Source organism: Notamacropus eugenii, chromosome X (genome assembly GCF_028372415.1).
Source record: "Notamacropus eugenii isolate mMacEug1 chromosome X, mMacEug1.pri_v2, whole genome shotgun sequence".
Classification (NCBI taxonomy): domain Eukaryota; kingdom Metazoa; phylum Chordata; class Mammalia; order Diprotodontia; family Macropodidae; genus Notamacropus; species Notamacropus eugenii.
In genome coordinates, this window is record NC_092879.1 from 52,799,694 (window position 1) to 52,821,879 (window position 22,186).

Consider the following 22,186-nt stretch of genomic DNA (forward strand, 5'->3'; position numbering starts at 1 on the left):
ATGAATTGTTGCCTGGGTCTCTTCTCCTGATGCAATGAAAGCCCTTATAATTTCTCTCCCCAGGAACAAAAGACACTCATATCAAGGATTCTGCTCCCTGGCTCTGGGGGAAGGGAACTAGAGAAAAATGTCAGTTCCTTTGCCTGGTATTCAAGGCTCCAAACGAACTGCTCCCAGTCTACCTTTTGGTCTGGAGCTCCCATTACACCCACAAAGTACTCTGCTCTAAACCAACTGTACTCCTTTCTGCCCCTCAAACACACCCTATACTCTCTCACCTCCATATTTACCTGTGCCCTGTCTTGCTCTTCACCCACTAACTTCATGCCTACCCTTTCCAGTTCACCTCGATTGCTGCCCACCTCCTTTAGGAAGCTGCCCCTGGTCTCCTTTGTTGAAGGTGACATCATACTTTGTTGAAGACAGGGATCTCACTGTCATCTTCTGTCTCCCAATAGTCTGTATTTATTGGCTAATCCAATGCTCTGGATCTCTCTTAAGCATTTGGCATTATTGGTCGCCCCCTCCTCTCAGACACCCTCTTCTCCCTTGGATCGTGATCAAGGGCATCAACACTGACCCTATTATCTGCCCTGGTTATCTTACCAGCTCTCATGGGTTCAGCTATGGCCTCTATGTAAGCCACACTGAGATATAGCTCTATCTCTATATGCCCTGGGTCTATATGACTTATTATCTGTGTGATCATAGACAAGTCACTTCTCCCTCTGTGAAGTTCTGTTTCCTCAACTGTTTAAAATGAGGGAGTACATTAGCTGACCTCTATGGTCCCTCTGCAGTTCTAAAGCTTATGATCGAAAGAATCGAAGGAGACGGAGGTTGTATGAGAAGAGCCAACATGTCTGATGCTCTGATATATACAGATATTGAAAGTAGTAAATGTCCCTGGAGCCCCCATTATAATCCCATCTCTCACTCACTTCAGTTCTTAGCAGGAGACCCTTGAAAATCCCTGTCATCATGCACTTCAGAGTCACTAAAATGACTATCATTATGTCGCCCAGTGATATCCATCAAGACTGGTGCTTCTGCACCATGGAAGAGAAACTGAAACAGCATCTCCATTGTTTCCATTTCATTCACCTCCAAGTGCAGAATGCTACAGACCAGGTCCTGGCTGTGAGCAATCCCTCCATTCACCAAACACTTTATACCTCTTACATTGGGGAAAGATGCTGTTACAGAACAAGGTTGTTGTGTACCTACTACGTGAAAGGCCTCTTCCAATGTCTCACCACAGTGCAGAAGCTACATTGAGTTCTCGTAAGCTGGGTCAGCAGATAGACTTCAGCTGTGCAAAGGCCTTTCTAAAAGGTAGTGTCCAATGTTACAAAGTGATGTAAAAGCAATTAGTATTAAAACAATTGACTGAATTAATTACTGAGAATAAATCAAAGACTTCTTTAGTTTGGGGACAGGAATTTTAATCTAAGTTTCCTAGAGGCAGGTAACCTTGGGAAAATTTGGCATTGATGGAAAAGTTAAGGTTTTAATGGTAAATTTGGTTTTATGATTGTTATTTAATCAGGACCTAGAACATGTATAGAAAGGCATATAAGCCACTTAAGACTTGCCTCAAAAGATGTTCCTTAGCCAATGTGAAATTATAGTCATATTTGAAACCTGGTTATTGGAACTTACTATTTTAAGATGGGACTATTAACTGACTGTTCTTCGGAGTCTAACTCCAGGTATGGATGCAAGAAAGGTGGTCTGAGCCTCCAATCCAAAATTCATGATGCCAGTAAGCTGGTGAGATGGTGGTATGAATTGAAAAAGGTGATCTCACGGGAAGGGTGGGAGAGTGGCTGTTCAGCCTGGGCTGAGGTACGATTCTCCTGACTCAATTTCCCCACTGACGCCTGGCAGACTTTAAGCCTGATTGAATGCAAAGTTGACAATCTACTCCTACCTGGAATTGACATGAAGTTGGGGAGATATTGGTTCTCTGCAATGTCCCTACTCTTAGTGGCAATTTCCTGTAGTCAAAAGTTTTGTAAGCTTACTACCAGATCTACTAAATTATAGATTGTTGGTAGGGGAACATCCGAGGTTAAGTCTAAAATTAAGCTATTAGGCTTAGGACTTTAGACCAACAACAATAAGTTAGGGTCCTTTAATTCTTAGTAATACTGTGGAGACAATTAGGTCAAGGGCTTGTGAAGTTAGCATACATAAATATTATTTGTGTCTCAGCTGATTACTACTTTAAAAAAATTCTTTTGTGGACTATATTGTAAATGTTTTAAAAAGAAGTATCACCTGACCAAAAGTTGGAATTGTTTTATGTGATAGGAACTGTGTTAAAAATAAAAAACAAAATTAAAAAAAATAAAAGGTAGTGTGCAGAATGAAATACAATATCTCAGATGTGGTATGACTAGGACAGAGAACCAAGGGACTGTCATCTCTTTAGTTCTGGATATCAGGCCTCTCAACACAGCAGTTGGACATCCCATGAGCTCTTGCAGCAGCCATACCACACACTGAGCTGCAGGACTCCATTAAAACCACCAGCTCTTTTTCAGACAAAATGTTCTCTGACCACAACTCCTCCATCTTGTACTGGTAAAAGTAATAGTTTCAACTTAAGTATTCAATGGGACATTCTATACCTAATAAATATCACCTCATTAGATTAAGCCTTGACATTCTGTCATTCTTAGTCTCACTGGATTCTACTGCTAGTCTCCATATGCTCAAAAAGGGAGACTGATCTCAACTTCAGTTTGATTTATAAGACTCAATACCCCTCAATATGGTAGTCCAGTGGTGTCAAACTCAACTAGAAACAGGCCACTAAGCCATTGTATAGAAGGATCTCTATGGGCAGATTGACTTAGAAAACCACAGATTAACATTATTTAGATTCTACTGGATTTTTATTTATTTTGTTAAATATTTCCCAACTACATTTTAATCTGACTGCTAGAGTCACGCTTGGCAACTATACTATAGGGCACTGTCCTGGTGATTGGGAAGGTGCTAGTGAACCACTGGCACACTCCTCTCCTGATCCCTTCTCCTCTGTACCCCAACGATCCCTAAAGATTTTTGAAAAAGCTCAGCACATTTGCAGTCAACTCCAGAGAGGAAAGAAACCTAGGATGCTTTCATGGGGGGCAGGGAGGGGAGTTGCGCATCCTTTCAGTTCTCAAGATTTTATATTCTCTTCAAGAATCAATAATCAGATAAGAACATCACCAGCAATACAAAAATGGACTTGGACTATTAGGTTATTTCTATTTTAATTCAGATGGAAAGAACAATGTGCCTTTCTATCTTTTAGAGATGGAAAATCTCTACTGGTCAGCCCAGAATATCCCACTCCAAGGCACAAAGTGATGGTGTTATCTCTTTAGAAACACTTGATGTCTTTCATTTTTAGCCTTCCAAGTATTTCAGAAATGAGTTCCAGCCTGGAATGGTTCACACAAGCCACCGGGTCAGGAAGGAGTATCACAGGAAAAGTTTGTGGGTTTACTGGCTATTGCAATATACAGTCCAGGGGAGAGGAAATGAGGGTCTGAACTTGAGGCCCCAGTCTCAGGAAGGGAAGAAAGGGGCAGCTGGGAGACACACTGGGAAGCAAGCACTTGGAACTTAGGGATGGAATGTGATAGGGAGAGAGAAAGAGAAAGCAAAAAAGCACCACCCTAGGACCACTGGGCTTGGTGACTCAGGCTGTGACTCACCAGTTGTGGGGCCTCTGACAAGTTGTCCAAAACCAGAGACTATGGAAGCTGGGAAAGATCTTAGAGAAGAGTGGAACAGCAACAGTTGTTGAGAGCATTTCTATAGCACCTTAAGGTTTGCAAAGCACTTTATAAATATCTCATTTGACCTTCACAACAACACTAGAAAGGTGCTATTGTTGTCTCCATTTCACAGCTGAGGAAACTGAGACAGAGGTGAAGGGAGTTGCCCAGTGTCACCCAGCTAGTAGGTGTCTGAGGCGCAATCTGACTTCAGGTCTTCTTGACTCCAGGCCCAGTGCTCTAACCACTGCACTACCTAGCTGTCTCTTTAGAGTCTGGGCAAGAATTCGATACTGCTTTTCCCCATGTGAAATCTTCCCTCATTTTTTTTTCTCCTAGGACTAGTTGGAAAGAAAACCTACCCATTTCCATGGGCACAGGACTTTCCAGGAGAAACTAGGAGAGAAATGAATAAGTGAAACCTTATTCACTGGAGCCTCCTTTGGAGTGTGAGACCAATTGGGCTAGGCCAAGGTTTCTTTGTATTCTCAACAAAGAAACTGCAAATTAAAAAAGTGAATAGACTCTGGAGGGGCCTAAGTGAACCAGTAAGGGGCCTTATTTAACCCTCTTTAACAGAACTTTTAAAGGAAGTTAGCACATTCATCATCTGAATGCAAATTGATTTTGCTAATTACAAGTTAGTCAGCCCCTTAATTAAAACCCCTTACCTGCTTAGTAACTGGAGTCTCTCAATGTCTGTAACTAATCAAAGTTAACACTACTCCATAATGCAGGTTCTTCACCAATTCAGACTGCCTTTCCTGGCTCAGTCACTATTTGGAATTTCAGACATTTTACTATAACATAAACTACCCTTTTCCACTCAGCATTCTGGGGCCCTTCTCAACCCAGAGAACCAAGAAACAATAGTAAAAAATGGCTGTCAAAATGCTCAGTCACTATTAGTAGGAAGGGCCCTGAGGCCATCACTATGAGATTGTTTATACTAAACAAGTTCATTTTTCAGCTTCCAAGCTTGGAGAAAATGAGAAGGTTAGGTAGAGGGGTTGCTACAGGTGAACCCACTGCCAGTAGCAAGATAGGAGGAAGCAGGAAAATCAGTGAGACACCCAACTGAGAGCTCAGAAAAGGCCACCTACCAATGGTTGTTTCTTGTCCAGGAGAACTGCTGGATGCACCTTCCTGGGCACTGAGGACAAATGTGAGGATTTGCTGCACAGGGAGTACCATAATTTATTTCATAATGATGATGACCCCAACTCATCAAGAAAAGAGAAGCTATGCCTAATTGCGTTGAAGAAGGCTAGGAAGAAGCTAATATATTTTAGAAGAATTGACCTTCAAAATGAAAAAAAAAAGAGAGTGAGAGAAAATGTTTTGGTGCTTAAAGCCACAAAACCTCATCCATATGAAAAACCTGGTTATGCAGAATGACTCACTGTCCCCAAGGGTCCCAGGGAGGCACAATTTGACTTAAATTTGGTTTTCCAGGCTCCGAATTGAGCAGGGCTTTGATTTGGGACCCTAAGGATTACACAGAAACATCCATCTTCCTGAGATGCCCTACCACACCTCAATAGTGGCTCCCATTTCTCTCCCTCCCTCTGTTTCCCTCCTCCTACACATGATTTCCATCCTTGCCACCCCATCCATCTCTGTTCTTTAAGATCCCTGCTCTGGCCTCATTTTCCTGAACCCTTCAGTCTTAGTTCCCAAGATGACTAGTTCAAATATTCACTGTCCTTTACATATTGAGTCCCTTACCCCCTTGTCATATCACTATTCTTGCCTTTTGTTCAGTCATTTTTCAGTGCTGTCTGACTCTCCATGACCCCATTTGGGGTTTTCTTAGCAGAGATACTAGAATGGTTTGCCATTTCCTTCTCCAGTTCATCTTTAACAGATGAGGAAACTGAGGCAAATAGGTTAAAGTGATTTGCACAGGGTCACCCAGCTAGTAAGTGTCTGAGGCTAGATTTGAACTCAGAAAGATGGGTCTTCCTGACTCCTGCCCCAGCACTCTATCTACTGAGCCACCTAGCTGCCCAAATTCTTGTCTTGCCAGATCCCAATTCTGCTATCTCTATATTTCCATCATCTGACTTATCTACTCCTGACCATGTGACACAAGACCCTACTGGAAGAAGCCACACAACCGTGCTAATTTGAACCACAAAAAATATATACCTTCTTATCTTGGCTGGGTCTTTACTGCCACATGGCTATGCTTGTATTATTCTCTGACTGACTCTATCACAGTGGCTATTCCACTGTGATTCCACTAGGTTACTGCCCTTTCTCTTCTCAACCCTTTAAACAATTCCTATATTCCTTCCCAACAAGACCTTCTCGAGTTCCCTCTTCTTCTCTAAGTCTTAAAATTCTACTCCATCATCTTATATTCTCTCCTATCTTGTTTGCATTAGTCTCTGAAAAAGAGATGCCCCTTCTTGCCAAGGTTAACCTCTCTCTCTAGGGCCTATTCCTTCCTGCCTCTTCCAGATCTTGCCCCTTTCAAGCATATCCACATTTCTTTCCTTATTAAAAACTCTTCAAGTGACTCTACAGTTCTCCCATCATCCTCTGTCTCTTCACCCTTTTGAAGTCAGATCCTAGAAAGTCACTGATACTTGTCTCCTTCCTCACTTGCTCAATATTATTCCTCAACTCCTTGCCATCTAGACTTCCAACCCAACTAACTGGTCTGAAACAGCTTCCAGAGAAACTCTAAATCTCTTAACTCCTAAATCAAAAGGTCATTTTTCAGTCCTCATCCCGTATGACTTCCTCTGTAGTCTTTAACACTGCTGGCCATTCCTTCCTTCTGGGGCAATCTTTCTTCTGGACTTCTGGGATGCTGTTCACTTCGGGTTAAGCTGTTCCATCTCAGGCTCTCCCATCTCCTATGTCCTTAGCTCGAGGGTGCCCCAAGGCTCTACCCTGGGCGAAGACATCCTGTCCTGTTCTTGTCTTTCCCTGTCTCTCTTTCTTTATCCCCCACTGCCTTTTCTAAGATTTTATCTGTTCCCATGGGTCCAATTATCATCTGTACAAAGATGACTCTCAAATCTTACATCTGAGCCCTAGTCTCTCTCCCACACATCTGCCCCATATCACCATTCCCACACTGAAAGCTGTTTGCTGGACATTTATATCTGGATAGACCATCACTGTCTCAAACTTAATTAATATCATTGAAAAAGAGATTTGCTTTCTCTCCTCCTCAACTTAGTCTCTCCTCCAAATTCCCCTATTTCTGTTGGTCCTTTTAGATATCCACATTTGCAACATTGAGGTCATCCTTCCATCTTCCCCTCCTCTCTCTCACTCACTATAGTTAATCAATTTCTAAAAATTCTACTTCCATATCTCTCAAATCTGTTACCTTCTCTCCACTCCCACAGAAAAATGCTACTGAAGTGTGAGCGTGATTATATCCAAGGCATTTCATGCACTGAAAACAGCTAGCTTTCTCTGATTTGACAGCATTGAAATATAGAAAATTCCCACAAATAATTCTGGAAGGTTTCCAAATAGGGCAAAATGACGGTGACACCAAAAGATAGGACTTTCTTGGTAAGAACTAGGTTACTGCCCTATTTCCTTGCCTCATCACCCTTTGCCTAGACCACTGAAATAGTCGCCTAATTGCTCCCTCTGCTTCCACTCTCCCCTCCCCCAAGTTCATCCTCTACACAGATCTGACCATTCACTCCCCTGCTCAGAAAGCTGTACTGGCTCTGCACTATTTCCTAGGTGAAATACAAACTGCTTACCTTATACCTGAAGCTCTCTATAATCTGGTTCACCAACTCCCTTTCCATGTATTTCTTCTTCCTTCCCTCCATATACTATTGGATGTTCTCCAGACTGCCCCTCCCACTTTACCTATGCATCAGAGAATCCTGAGATTCCTTCAAGGCTTCACTCAAAAACTTCTTCCTCTGGAAAGACTTTGCTGACTTGGTGGCTGGCAGTACTGTCCCCTCCCTGAAATTTCCTCCTATTTATTTATTTGTGGATAAACTGTATTGTATCCTCCCCCCTCCCCCCCCCAAATCCCATGAGTTCCTTGAAAGTGGTGATTGTCTTGCTTTTTCTATGTATTCTTGCTCCTTAGCACAGCATCTTGCACATAGTAGGTACACAGTAAATGTTCATGCAACTGGGCATTTGCTGAATTGAATGAATGCAAAAAGGACACACAAAGTGACTCAGAGAAAAAGCACAGCTTGGAACAATGAATCCTAGAATGCTAGCTGTCCTCTGTACTAGTGCAAAGAATGCCAAATGGAGGACCAAAGGCTTGGGTTCTAGGCACCGTTCTGTTGTTCCCTGGCTGTGAGGATGGGGAGAGGTCACTACCCCTCCTGATGAGCTGTTGAGAGGCACAAATGAGGGAAAGGCTAGAAAAGCACCTGCCTCCATAAAGCGCAGCCAAAGCATGAGCACGATTCTATCTAAGGCATTTTATGAACTGAAAACTATGAACTAGCTTGCTCTGGTTTGACAGCAGTGAAAAAAACAATAGAAAACTCACAGGAATCACATTGGAAGATTTCAAAATAGAGTGACACCAAAAGACAGGACCTTCTTTGGGAGAACTTATTTAATAAGAATGAAGACTCTCCCAATTGTGTAGATAGAAAAGACAAGCATGTGCTGTATGGAGTGCTGCCATATTTTGAGCCAACGGCCCCCAGGTCAGTGGGACCTCTGTGAGAAGCTGGGCAAATCACTTCCCTGTTCTGGTCCTCAGTTTCCTCTACTGTAAAATGGAGGGCATGAACTAGGTGACCCACAAGACTCTTCTGAGACCTAGATCTGTGAGTCTATGATTCTTCATTTGGTTCTCTGGGCAGAACCATCCTAAGTGAAGCTGTCCCACTATCACAGGGAGTTTGATGGAATGGAAAGATGGGATCTCGAAACAGAAGCCCTGGGTTCTTCTCACAGCTCTGACACTGAGAACCTTAAAGGACCATCTAGTCCAATCTCCTCATTTTACAGACAAGAGCACTGAAGCTCAGGGAGATTAAGTGCCAAGGTCACCTTTCCAGGAAGTAGCAGAGCAGGGATTCAAATCTGGTGATGTGGAAGCCACTGTTCTTTCTACTACTCCAAGTTGCTCCATATCTGGGAAATGGGGACAGCAGGCCATCTTATCTGCCCTTTCTTTCTCCTGGGGCCACTGGCTGGACTGGATAAGATGCTCAGTGTGTGCAAACACTATGTGACTAGTTAGGGTTGGCATGACAAGACAGTGATGGCACACAAGGTGGCAAGCTTCTTCCTCACTCACCTGTGCTCCCACTTGTTCGCTTTCGTTTCTTGTTCTCCTCGTCTTCATTCTCAATCTGACCTTCTGACAGCAATGGACTGTCAGAAGGGTTGCAAAAGTGCAGTGGCTCGTGGCTGATGGATGGGTCAAAAGGCAGCTGGTTCAGTCCTAAAGAAGAGGGAAAAACAAAGTCCCGCTAGAGACGATGTCAAGAGTACCAGACTTGGACCCCCAGCAAAGGAGCTGGACCGGAAGTGGGGAGAGGAAGGGATTAACCCTGCGAAAGGGAAGCTCAGAGACTCTAAGATATGCTGACCTCTGAGACATGCCAAGGCTGGGGTAGGTCTCCTTTATTGGACAACACACAAGGAATCCTTGAGATTCTGTCTCCTTGATCCTTGGCCTTGGCCATCATCAGTTGCCTTCCAAAGGTAATGGGCCACAAGGCTAAGAACTCTGGCCTGGAAGTCCAGAAACCTAGACTTGAGGTCCAGCTCTAAAAGAATATGTCTTAAGAGGAGTGGAGACCAGGCCATGCAAGGAAGGATTGCTTGAAGGAACTGAGGATGTTTCACCTGAAGAGAAGACGGCATGGAGGGAAGGAAGGGGAAATACGTGGAGAAGGAGTTTGCAGCCAGATTGTGGAGGGCTTCAAGTATAAGGTAAGTAATCTGCATTTCACCCTAAAAATAATAGGGAACCACTCCCTATTATTAGGGAGCAGGGGAGTGAATGGTCAAACCTGTGTTGAAGATGAACTGGAAGGAAGGGAGAGTACAAGCAGAGGGAGAGATTAGGTGGCTATTTTGGGAGTCTGGGCAAGGGATGATGAGGCAAGGAAATTGGATGGTAGTGATGGTAGTGGAGAGAAGGTAACAGATTTGAGCAATAACGAAGCAGCAAGTGAGAGGGGCAGGGGAGCATGCTAGATGGTGTCAAGGATCTTGGGAAAGAAGGATTATCTTTGTTCTGAATGCCTCCAAAACACAGAACTGGGAGCAATAAATCAAAGTTACAAGGAAGTCTATTTAAGCTGGATATACGCAAGAACCTCTTAACATTGAAAGCTGTCCCTAAAGTGCCCAAACGGGTAATGAGCTCTCTATCACTGGAGGTCTTCCATTGGATGCTGGATGGCCATTTGGCAGCAGTGTTGGAGAAGGTATTTCTAATTCAGGTGTGCCTTAGCCTAGATGATTTCTGTGGTCCTTTCCAACTCAGAGATACTCCAATCCTTTGCCTCAGTGCGTTGGGCAAATCACTTCCCTTTTGTGGGTCTCCATTTACATATTTTTTATTATTATTAATTTGTTTTTAGTTTTCTATAATCATTTCCATAAGTTATAGACAGCTTTAATTTCTTCCTCTGAAACCTGCCTGTTCATATTCTTTGACCATTTGTCAATTGGGGAACGACTTGTATTCATGTACATTTGACTTGGTTCTCTATATATTTTAGAAATGAATTAAAAACCATAATCCAACAATATGTTGTTTACAAGAAACACATTTGAAATGGGCATACACACAGGGTAAAGGTAAAAGGTTGGAGCGGAATAATATGCTTTGGCTGATGTAAAAAAAGCAGGGGTAGCAATCCTAATCTCAGACAAAACAAAAGCAGAAATAAATATAATCAAAAGAGATAAGGAAGGAAACTATATCCTGCTAAAAGGCACCATTGGCAATGAAGTAATTTCATTACTAAACACATATGCTCCAAGCGGTATAGCATCCAAATTCTTAGAGGAGAAGTTAAGGGAGTTACAGGAAGAAATAGACAGCAAAACTATACTACTGGGGAACCTCAACCTTCTCCTCTCTGAACTTCATAAATCTAACCTCAAAATAAATAAGAAGTGAAGGAGGTGAACAAAACTCTGTATAAGGTAGATATGATAGATCTCTGGAGAAAATTGAATGGGGATAGAAAGGAATATACCTTTTTCTCAGTAGTACATGGCACTATACAAAAATTGACCATTTACTATGGCATAAAAACCTCACAATCCAGTGCAGAAAGGCAGAGATAGCCAAAGTATCCTTCTCAGATCATAATACAATAAAATTTATATGTAATCAAAGGCTATAAAAGATATACTAAAATTAATTGGAAACTAAATAATCTAATCCTAAAGAAGGAGTGGGTTAAACAACAAATCATAGAAACAATCAACAACTTCATTCAAGAGAATGACAATAATGAGACAACCTACCAAATCTTATGGGATACTGCAAAAGCAGTTCTTAGGGGAAGTTTTATATCTTTGAGTGCCTACATGAATAAAATAGAGAAAGAGGAGATCAATGACTTGGGCACGCAGCTGAAAAAGCTACAGAAAGAACAAATTGAAAATCCCCAAGTAAATACCAAGTTAGAAATACTGAAAACCAAAGAAGAGATTAATAAAATTGAAATTAAGAAAACTATTGAACTAATAAATAAAACTGAGTTGGTTCTATGAAAAAAACAATAAAATTGATAAACCTTTGGTCAACTTGATTTAAAAAAGAAAGAAGAAAACCAAATTACCAATATCAAAAATGAAAGGGGTGAACTCACTTCCAATGAGGAGGAAATTAAAACAATAATTAGAAATTACTTTGCCCAACTGTATGCCCATAAATTTGACAAACTAAGTGAGATGGATGAATATTTAAAAAAACATAAATTGCCCAGGTTAACAGAAGAGGAAGTTGAATATTTAAACAACCCCATCTCAGAAAAAGAAATGGAACAAGCCATCAATAAACTCCCTAGGAAAAAATCTCCAGGGCCAGATGGATTTACAAGTGAATTCTATCAAACATTTAAAGAACAGTTAATTCCAATACTATACAGATTATTTGGGAAAATTGGTGAAGGAGTCCTACCAAATTCTTTTTAGGATACAAATATGGTTCTGATATCTAAACCAGGAAGAGCCAAAACAGAGAAAGAAAATTACAGACCAATTTCTCTAATGAATATAGATGCAAAAATTTTAAATAAGATATTAGCAAAAAGAATACATCAACTTATCACAAGAATAATACATTATGATCAGATAGGATTTATACCAGGAATGCAGGGCTGGTTCAATATTAGAAAAATTATCTGCATTACTGACCATATCAACAATAAAACTAACAGAAACCATATGATTACCTCAATAAATGCAGAAAAAGCTTTTGACAAAATATAACACCCATTCCTATTGAAGACACTGAAGAGCATAAGAATCAGTGCAGCTTTCCATAAAATAATAAGCAATATCTACCTAAAACCATCAGCAAGCATTATATGAAATGGGGATGAGGTAGATTCATTTCCAATAAGATCACGGTTGAAACAAGGATGTCCATTGTCACTGCTGTTACTCAATATGTTACTAGAAATGCTAGCTATATCAATAAGAGAAGAAAAAGAAATTGAAGGAATTAGAATAGGCAAAGAAGAAGCTAAGTTATCACTCTTTGCAGATGATATGATGGTATACTTAGATAATCATTGAGAATCAAGTAAAAAAACTACTTGAAAGAATAAACAACTTTGGCAAAGTTGCAGGTTACAAAATAAACCCAGATAAATCATCTGCATTTCTATATATTACTAACAAAATTCAACAGCAAGACATAGAAAGAGAAGTCCCATATAAAGCTATGGTAGACACTAAAATATCTGGGAGGCTAGCTGCCAAAACAAACTTTATGAACACAATTACAAAACACTTTTCACACAAATAAAGTCAGATCTAAGTAAGTGGAAAAACATCAGTTGCTCATGGGTAGTCCAAGATAATATAATAAAAATGACAATTCTACCTAAATTAATTTACTTATTCAGGGCCATACCAATCAAACTACCAGAAAAAGTTATCTAGAGTTAGAAAAAATAATATCAAAATTGATCTAGAAGAGCAAAAGGTCCAGAATATCAAGGCAATTAATTAGAAGAATGCTAGAGAAGGTGGCCTAGCCCTACCACTCCTCGAATTGTATTATAAAGCAGCAATCATCAAAATCACTTGATGCTGGCTAAGAAATAGAGGGGTAGACCAGTGGAATAGGTTAGGTACTCAAGACAGAGCAGTCCATGAATATAGCATTCTACTGTTTGATAAACCCAAGGACCCCAGCTTCTGGGATAAGAACTCACTGTTTGACAAAAACTGCTGGGAAAACTTGATAGCATGTGGTGGAAAGTGGGCATAGACCAGTGCCTGACACCGTACACAAGAATAAAGTCCAAATGGGTACATGATCTAAGTAGAAAGACTGATAATAAACAAATTAGGGGAGCAAGAAATAGTGTATTTGTCAGATTTATGGAGAATGGAGAAATTTATAACCAAACAACAGATAGAGAACATTTTGAAGTGTAAAATGGATAACTTCGATTACATTAAATTGAAAAGTTTTTGAACAACCAAAAGCAATGCAACCAAGATTGGGTGGGAAGCAGAAAACTGGGAAAGAATGTTTGAAACTAGTCTCTGATAAAAGTTTACTTCTTCATTGAACGTGAATAGTAGCATGTGCACTCTACCTCATAAAAAGGTGTTCTCCAAAGAGGAATGGTAGCTAATTCAAGGGAACCTCATTCAGGAGCTGGGATGCTAGAAGCTTTGGATTAGTTTTGAGAAGTTTCATAATTCTAGGTCTTCAGACAGTACCAGAAGCATGAATCCTTTCATCTTTGGACGTCTCACATTCTCTGCATAAGTATCAGCTCTCTCTCTCTTTTTTTTTTAAACCAGGACTACATAAAATACACTATAGATGGATGCCTGATATCCCAGAAGTCCCACTTTCTTTTCTACCACCCCATCTCCCTCCCCTACCCCATTGGAAGTAGCACCTGGAATTTTAAGTTTTTCAATTAAAACTTCATAAAACATGAACTCAAAAGCTTTGCAACAGTCCAAAGACAATTCATCTCGTATAAGCCTTTTATCTACTAGTGTGCTAGAAAGGAAATCTTTTGACCCAATGTGGGTCATTTGTTAACCCACAATTGTCCTCATACTTTGCTCTCCTTCTTCATCCCTATTCTCTAATGACATGTGGGCCAAAAACGAACCTTAGGATTCAGGTTGCTAGAAGACAGTTGAGTTCTCGGAGGCCGAATATTGAGCTTCTAATAAAATTTCTTTGCAGTTTCCGTCTAATGAAAACATATCCCCATGCTGATCCTCTCTGTCCAGGGAATACAGACTATTTCTCCAGCCCTCAGATTCACCTTGGAACAAGCACCATGAAAAAAAGCCTTCCGGGATTTGTCAAATGCTTTCCCCTTACACCAAGTGAACAACCAAGTGAAAGGTGGAAACTGGTCACTGTCTGGTGGAAACCAACTGTTATTGCATCTTAAGCCTATCAAATTTAACTAACAAATATTTGCAAATGCCAGAGATGGTGGCAGATAGAGGAATCTCACAACAATGCTGGGAGGCAAAGAACCTAGGTATTATTTCCATTTTACAACTGAGGAAACTAAGGCTTATGGGACTTGCCCAATGCTCACAAAGTCACAAAAAGAGTCAGAGGAAGGATTAAACCCAGATATTCCTGAACTAACTCCAGCTTCCTGTTTCTGGTCCCATGCTACTTTTCATGAGGCCTGGAGAAACGTTACATGGCTTATTCATAGTCTCACAGCTAGTAAAGTGGCTAAGAGTATCTTCCTGACTCTGCACACCATCCCCCATATCACCTCCCTCAGATAAACCTGCTGCCTACTTTATTGAGGACATTTTTCTTTTCTCTTTTCTTTCTTTTGGAAGACAATCAGGGTTAAGTGACTTGCCTAGGGTCATACAGCTAGTAAATGTCTGAAGCCATATTTGAACCCAGGTCGTCCTGACTCCAGAGCCAGTGCTATATCCACTGCGCCACCTGCACGTCCACTCTGCATATTTCTCTCAAGCACTTTCCTCACCACAACTTTGTGAGAGAGCTAACGAAATCAAAAATGGAAGGGTTGTTGCACCCCACATTTGGACCCAGATTTCCTGAATCTAAGTCACTCTCTAAATGAAGAGGAGAACTACAATGAAAGGCCATTAGAAATTCAAGGAGGCTTAGGAAAGTCACTGTTGAAAACTGAAAAAAATTATATGAATTAAATAAAAATAAATACATGCTTTACAAAAAAGAGAAAAACAAATTCAAGGAGGAAGAGATCATTTATGGTTGACCATAGTACCTGGCACATAAAAAATGTTAGCTGACTGCTGTGTGTGTGTGTGTATATAATCCAGAAAAGCTTAATAGATAGAGTCATATATTCCATTAACTCTCTTTCCTAAATATATGTGAAAAGGCAAACTCTCTTCCTAACTGGCGGTCAGTGATGCTACCCAAAAACCAAAAACCAGAAATCAGAATCACAAAATATGCAAAATACAACATTTGTAGCGCCGAGGTAATCATCTCATCATAAAAGTTCTAACTTCTTGCATCAACACTTTGCACGAATGCAATCAGTGCATTTCTAGTATATGAGATTTAAAGACTAAGAACACATCCACAGCAATCCCGGAGAAGTTTTTTGCTCCATTAGGCTCACTGTGAGGGTGGGGACTTTTTAATTTTCATAATAAACCCAGCACCTCATACTGTGCTCGCTACAAAGAAAGAGAAGGAAAAGAATAAACACTGATAGAAAACGTAAAAAGTGCCAAGCAGTGGGCTAAGGGCTTTTCAAATTTCCTATTTCAGTCTCATAACCCTGAGACGCACGTACTACTATTGCCCCCATTTTTACATGAGGGATTTAAGGCACATTGAGGCTACGGGACTGGCCCAGGAACACAGTGTTGTAAAGTGTCCAAGGCTGGCCTTGGGCTCAGAGCTTCCTCACTCAAAAGCCCAGGTCTCTCTGCAGGCATTTCTCTGCTGCCTGTGGGTTGGCACCAAGAAAATGTTTGTTGAATGAAGGTGTAGGCATTGGGACCTACAGACATGACAATGAATGGCCACAAGCCACACACATCCTTGCCCCATCACTAGGAGAATGATCCCATCGCTCAAGTCAACAGACAAACATTTCCTCATCAGTCACTGTGGTAGGGCAGGCCTTGAGAATTCCAAGTCCACACAGGGCAACTTAAAATCACCCAACCACTCAAGCAACCAACGAACCCCAACAACCAACAATTCCTCTCTTCAAGGTTTGGATTCCTCACTGAAACTCTACTTGGAGGCGTCCCCTTCTTAGACTGATTCTAACCCCCTGGGCTATACCCAAGCAGCCCCATCCCCCACTTCTGTGGATCTGAAGTTACTTGTAAGGTTTCCTCAGTTGGAAAGGCACCCTCAAGTTTCCCTCCTATTTTTACTGGCTCTGAAGTGCCTAACTAATTGTTACATGATTTCCATCTAAACTCTGGGGGAGGCTACTCACCACACTTTCATTTTGCTACCACCTGCAAAACTGCACAAGTCCAAGCATTTTCCAAACTACCCTCACCCATCTCCACCAACACCAGGCAAACAGCTGCTCCCCCCTTCCCAGTACCCCACCCCACCAAGGAGGAAGTCTCCCTCCGTTCCCTTTGCCCTCCAGAATCTTCCACCCCTACAATCAGATCAATCTGGCTCCTTTCCCTCTGTCCTCCTTGACCGGTACGAGACGCAAATTCACAAAACGCACTCCTTCCACAGAGCTTTGGATCCGGGCAGCCAGTAGGGAAGCATGGTCCAGAGCATCAGAACTGGGGTCAGAAGACTGGGATTCCAGCCTCAGCTCTAAGATGCCCTGGCCTGGAGCCAGCTGCTTCTTTCACAGAGACACCAATGAAGTTCCAAGAGGAGTAGGGCAAACTTACCCATTTGGGGATAAGCTTTTGGGATGAGCAACAGATATATTTTCTCTTCACCCATTTCTTCCACTCTGCGTTCTTCCTAACTACAGGTAGTCAGGAGTAAGAGAATGCGCTGCAATGTACTCCAGAAGTAAGTACAGCAGTATGCCTTACAGACAACCTGCCTTGCGTGCTTCTCCCCTCTTTGGCGACCAGGATACAATAAAGCAAGTTCTGTAGATTTGGAATCTTGGAGACACTGAGAATTCTGGGTAACTGAACTTCCTAGCCAAGCACTAGCTACAGTATCTAATGTTAAGGAGGGAACCCTTGGAGGGCCAGCCTTTTTTGGCAGTCACAAGCCAAGGAAAAAAACAAACTCCCTAGGAAGAAACACAGCACCATTTCCTAAGCACCTACTATGTGCCAAGCAGTGGGCTAAGGGCTTTCCAAATTTCCTATTTCAGTCTCATAACCCTGAGACGCACGTACTACTATTGCCCCCATTTTTACATGAGGGATTTAAGGCACATTGAGGCTACGGGACTGGCCCAGGAACACAGTGTTGTAAAGTGTCCAAGGCTGGCCTTGGGCTCAGAGCTTCCTCACTCAAAAGCCCAGGTCTCTCTGCAGGCATTTCTCTGCTGCCTGTGGGTTGGCACCAAGAAAATGTTTGTTGAATGAAGGTGTAGGCATTGGGACCTACAGACATGACAATGAATGGCCACAAGCCACACACATCCTTGCCCCATCACTAGGAGAATGATCCCATCGCTCAAGTCAACAGACAAACATTTCCTCATCAGTCACTGTGGTAGGGCAGGCCTTGAGAATTCCAAGTCCACACAGGGCAACTTAAAATCACCCAACCACTCAAGCAACCAACGAACCCCAACAACCAACAATTCCTCTCTTCAAGGTTTGGATTCCTCACTGAAACTCTACTTGGAGGCGTCCCCTTCTTAGACTGATTCTAACCCCCTGGGCTATACCCAAGCAGCCCCATCCCCCACTTCTGTGGATCTGAAGTTACTTGTAAGGTTTCCTCAGTTGGAAAGGCACCCTCAAGTTTCCCTCCTATTTTTACTGGCTCTGAAGTGCCTAACTAATTGTTACATGATTTCCATCTAAACTCTGGGGGAGGCTACTCACCACACTTTCATTTTGCTACCACCTGCAAAACTGCGCAAGTCCAAGCATTTTCCAAACTACCCTCACCCATCTCCACCAACACCAGGCAAACAGCTGCTCCCCCCTTCCCAGTACCCCACCCCACCAAGGAGGAAGTCTCCCTCCGTTCCCTTTGCCCTCCAGAATCTTCCACCCCTACAATCAGATCAATCTGGCTCCTTTCCCTCTGTCCTCCTTGACCGGTACGAGACGCAAATTCACAAAACGCACTCCTTCCACAGAGCTTTGGATCCGGGCAGCCAGTAGGGAAGCATGGTCCAGAGCATCAGAACTGGGGTCAGAAGACTGGGATTCCAGCCTCAGCTCTAAGATGCCCTGGCCTGGAGCCAGCTGCTTCTTTCACAGAGACACCAATGAAGTTCCAAGAGGAGTAGGGCAAACTTACCCATTTGGGGATAAGCTTTTGGGATGAGCAACAGATATATTTTCTCTTCACCCATTTCTTCCACTCTGCGTTCTTCCTAACTACAGGTAGTCAGGAGTAAGAGAATGCGCTGCAATGTACTCCAGAAGTAAGTACAGCAGTATGCCTTACAGACAACCTGCCTTGCGTGCTTCTCCCCTCTTTGGCGACCAGGATACAATAAAGCAAGTTCTGTAGATGTGGAATCTTGGAGACACTGAGAATTCTGGGTAACTGAACTTCCTAGCCAAGCACTAGCTACAGTATCTAATGTTAAGGAGGGAACCCTTGGAGGGCCAGCCTTTTTTGGCAGTCACAAGCCAAGGAAAAAAACAAACTCCCTAGGAAGAAACACAGCACCATTTCCTAAGCACCTACTATGTGCCAAGCAGTGGGCTAAGGGCTTTCCAAATTTCCTATTTCAGTCTCATAACCCTGAGACGCACGTACTACTATTGCCCCCATTTTTACATGAGGGATTTAAGGCACATTGAGGCTACGGGACTGGCCCAGGAACACAGTGTTGTAAAGTGTCCAAGGCTGGCCTTGGGCTCAGAGCTTCCTCACTCAAAAGCCCAGGTCTCTCTGCAGGCATTTCTCTGCTGCCTGTGGGTTGGCACCAAGAAAATGTTTGTTGAATGAAGGTGTAGGCATTGGGACCTACAGACATGACAATGAATGGCCACAAGCCACACACATCCTTGCCCCATCACTAGGAGAATGATCCCATCGCTCAAGTCAACAGACAAACATTTCCTCATCAGTCACTGTGGTAGGGCAGGCCTTGAGAATTCCAAGTCCACACAGGGCAACTTAAAATCACCCAACCACTCAAGCAACCAACGAACCCCAACAACCAACAATTCCTCTCTTCAAGGTTTGGATTCCTCACTGAAACTCTACTTGGAGGCGTCCCCTTCTTAGACTGATTCTAACCCCCTGGGCTATACCCAAGCAGCCCCATCCCCCACTTCTGTGGATCTGAAGTTACTTGTAAGGTTTCCTCAGTTGGAAAGGCACCCTCAAGTTTCCCTCCTATTTTTACTGGCTCTGAAGTGCCTAACTAATTGTTACATGATTTCCATCTAAACTCTGGGGGAGGCTACTCACCACACTTTCATTTTGCTACCACCTGCAAAACTGCGCAAGTCCAAGCATTTTCCAAACTACCCTCACCCATCTCCACCAACACCAGGCAAACAGCTGCTCCCCCCTTCCCAGTACCCCACCCCACCAAGGAGGAAGTCTCCCTCCGTTCCCTTTGCCCTCCAGAATCTTCCACCCCTACAATCAGATCAATCTGGCTCCTTTCCCTCTGTCCTCCTTGACCGGTACGAGACGCAAATTCACAAAACGCACTCCTTCCACAGAGCTTTGGATCCGGGCAGCCAGTAGGGAAGCATGGTCCAGAGCATCAGAACTGGGGTCAGAAGACTGGGATTCCAGCCTCAGCTCTAAGATGCCCTGGCCTGGAGCCAGCTGCTTCTTTCACAGAGACACCAATGAAGTTCCAAGAGGAGTAGGGCAAACTTACCCATTTGGGGATAAGCTTTTGGGATGAGCAACAGATATATTTTCTCTTCACCCATTTCTTCCACTCTGCGTTCTTCCTAACTACAGGTAGTCAGGAGTAAGAGAATGCGCTGCAATGTACTCCAGAAGTAAGTACAGCAGTATGCCTTACAGACAACCTGCCTTGCGTGCTTCTCCCCTCTTTGGCGACCAGGATACAATAAAGCAAGTTCTGTAGATGTGGAATCTTGGAGACACTGAGAATTCTGGGTAACTGAACTTCCTAGCCAAGCACTAGCTACAGTATCTAATGTTAAGGAGGGAACCCTTGGAGGGCCAGCCTTTTTTGGCAGTCACAAGCCAAGGAAAAAAACAAACTCCCTAGGAAGAAACACAGCACCATTTCCTAAGCACCTACTATGTGCCAAGCAGTGGGCTAAGGGCTTTCCAAATTTCCTATTTCAGTCTCATAACCCTGAGACGCACGTACTACTATTGCCCCCATTTTTACATGAGGGATTTAAGGCACATTGAGGCTACGGGACTGGCCCAGGAACACAGTGTTGTAAAGTGTCCAAGGCTGGCCTTGGGCTCAGAGCTTCCTCACTCAAAAGCCCAGGTCTCTCTGCAGGCATTTCTCTGCTGCCTGTGGGTTGGCACCAAGAAAATGTTTGTTGAATGAAGGTGTAGGCATTGGGACCTACAGACATGACAATGAATGGCCACAAGCCACACACATCCTTGCCCCATCACTAGGAGAATGATCCCATCGCTCAAGTCAACAGACAAACATTTCCTCATCAGTCACTGTGGTAGGGCAGGCCTTGAGAATTCCAAGTCCACACAGGGCAACTTAAAATCACCCAACCACTCAAGCAACCAACGAACCCCAACAACCAACAATTCCTCTCTTCAAGGTTTGGATTCCTCACTGAAACTCTACTTGGAGGCGTCCCCTTCTTAGACTGATTCTAACCCCCTGGGCTATACCCAAGCAGCCCCATCCCCCACTTCTGTGGATCTGAAGTTACTTGTAAGGTTTCCTCAGTTGGAAAGGCACCCTCAAGTTTCCCTCCTATTTTTACTGGCTCTGAAGTGCCTAACTAATTGTTACATGATTTCCATCTAAACTCTGGGGGAGGCTACTCACCACACTTTCATTTTGCTACCACCTGCAAAACTGCGCAAGTCCAAGCATTTTCCAAACTACCCTCACCCATCTCCACCAACACCAGGCAAACAGCTGCTCCCCCCTTCCCAGTACCCCACCCCACCAAGGAGGAAGTCTCCCTCCGTTCCCTTTGCCCTCCAGAATCTTCCACCCCTACAATCAGATCAATCTGGCTCCTTTCCCTCTGTCCTCCTTGACCGGTACGAGACGCAAATTCACAAAACGCACTCCTTCCACAGAGCTTTGGATCCGGGCAGCCAGTAGGGAAGCATGGTCCAGAGCATCAGAACTGGGGTCAGAAGACTGGGATTCCAGCCTCAGCTCTAAGATGCCCTGGCCTGGAGCCAGCTGCTTCTTTCACAGAGACACCAATGAAGTTCCAAGAGGAGTAGGGCAAACTTACCCATTTGGGGATAAGCTTTTGGGATGAGCAACAGATATATTTTCTCTTCACCCATTTCTTCCACTCTGCGTTCTTCCTAACTACAGGTAGTCAGGAGTAAGAGAATGCGCTGCAATGTACTCCAGAAGTAAGTACAGCAGTATGCCTTACAGACAACCTGCCTTGCGTGCTTCTCCCCTCTTTGGCGACCAGGATACAATAAAGCAAGTTCTGTAGATGTGGAATCTTGGAGACACTGAGAATTCTGGGTAACTGAACTTCCTAGCCAAGCACTAGCTACAGTATCTAATGTTAAGGAGGGAACCCTTGGAGGGCCAGCCTTTTTTGGCAGTCACAAGCCAAGGAAAAAAACAAACTCCCTAGGAAGAAACACAGCACCATTTCCTAAGCACCTACTATGTGCCAAGCAGTGGGCTAAGGGCTTTCCAAATTTCCTATTTCAGTCTCATAACCCTGAGACGCACGTACTACTATTGCCCCCATTTTTACATGAGGGATTTAAGGCACATTGAGGCTACGGGACTGGCCCAGGAACACAGTGTTGTAAAGTGTCCAAGGCTGGCCTTGGGCTCAGAGCTTCCTCACTCAAAAGCCCAGGTCTCTCTGCAGGCATTTCTCTGCTGCCTGTGGGTTGGCACCAAGAAAATGTTTGTTGAATGAAGGTGTAGGCATTGGGACCTACAGACATGACAATG

The 22,186-nt window shown here is 43.2% G+C and overlaps 1 protein-coding gene across 10 annotated transcripts in view; it reads right to left on the reverse strand.

The window, feature by feature from the left end:
* The window catches only part of ENOX2 (ecto-NOX disulfide-thiol exchanger 2), a 364,798-nt gene that overhangs the window by 126,416 nt on the left and 216,196 nt on the right, over positions 1-22,186 (reverse strand). For 5 of the 10 annotated variants that reach the window (XM_072626223.1, XM_072626225.1, XM_072626233.1 and 2 more), the window contains one exon: positions 9,046-9,192. The exons of 3 other annotated variants lie outside the window; for them this stretch is intronic. In XM_072626223.1, the coding sequence (XP_072482324.1) occupies positions 9,046-9,192 (147 nt within the window). Of the gene's footprint in view, positions 1-9,045; positions 9,193-16,835; positions 22,180-22,186 lie in introns of those variants that run through there. 2 more of the 10 variants (XM_072626226.1, XM_072626229.1) reach the window with 2 other exon arrangements.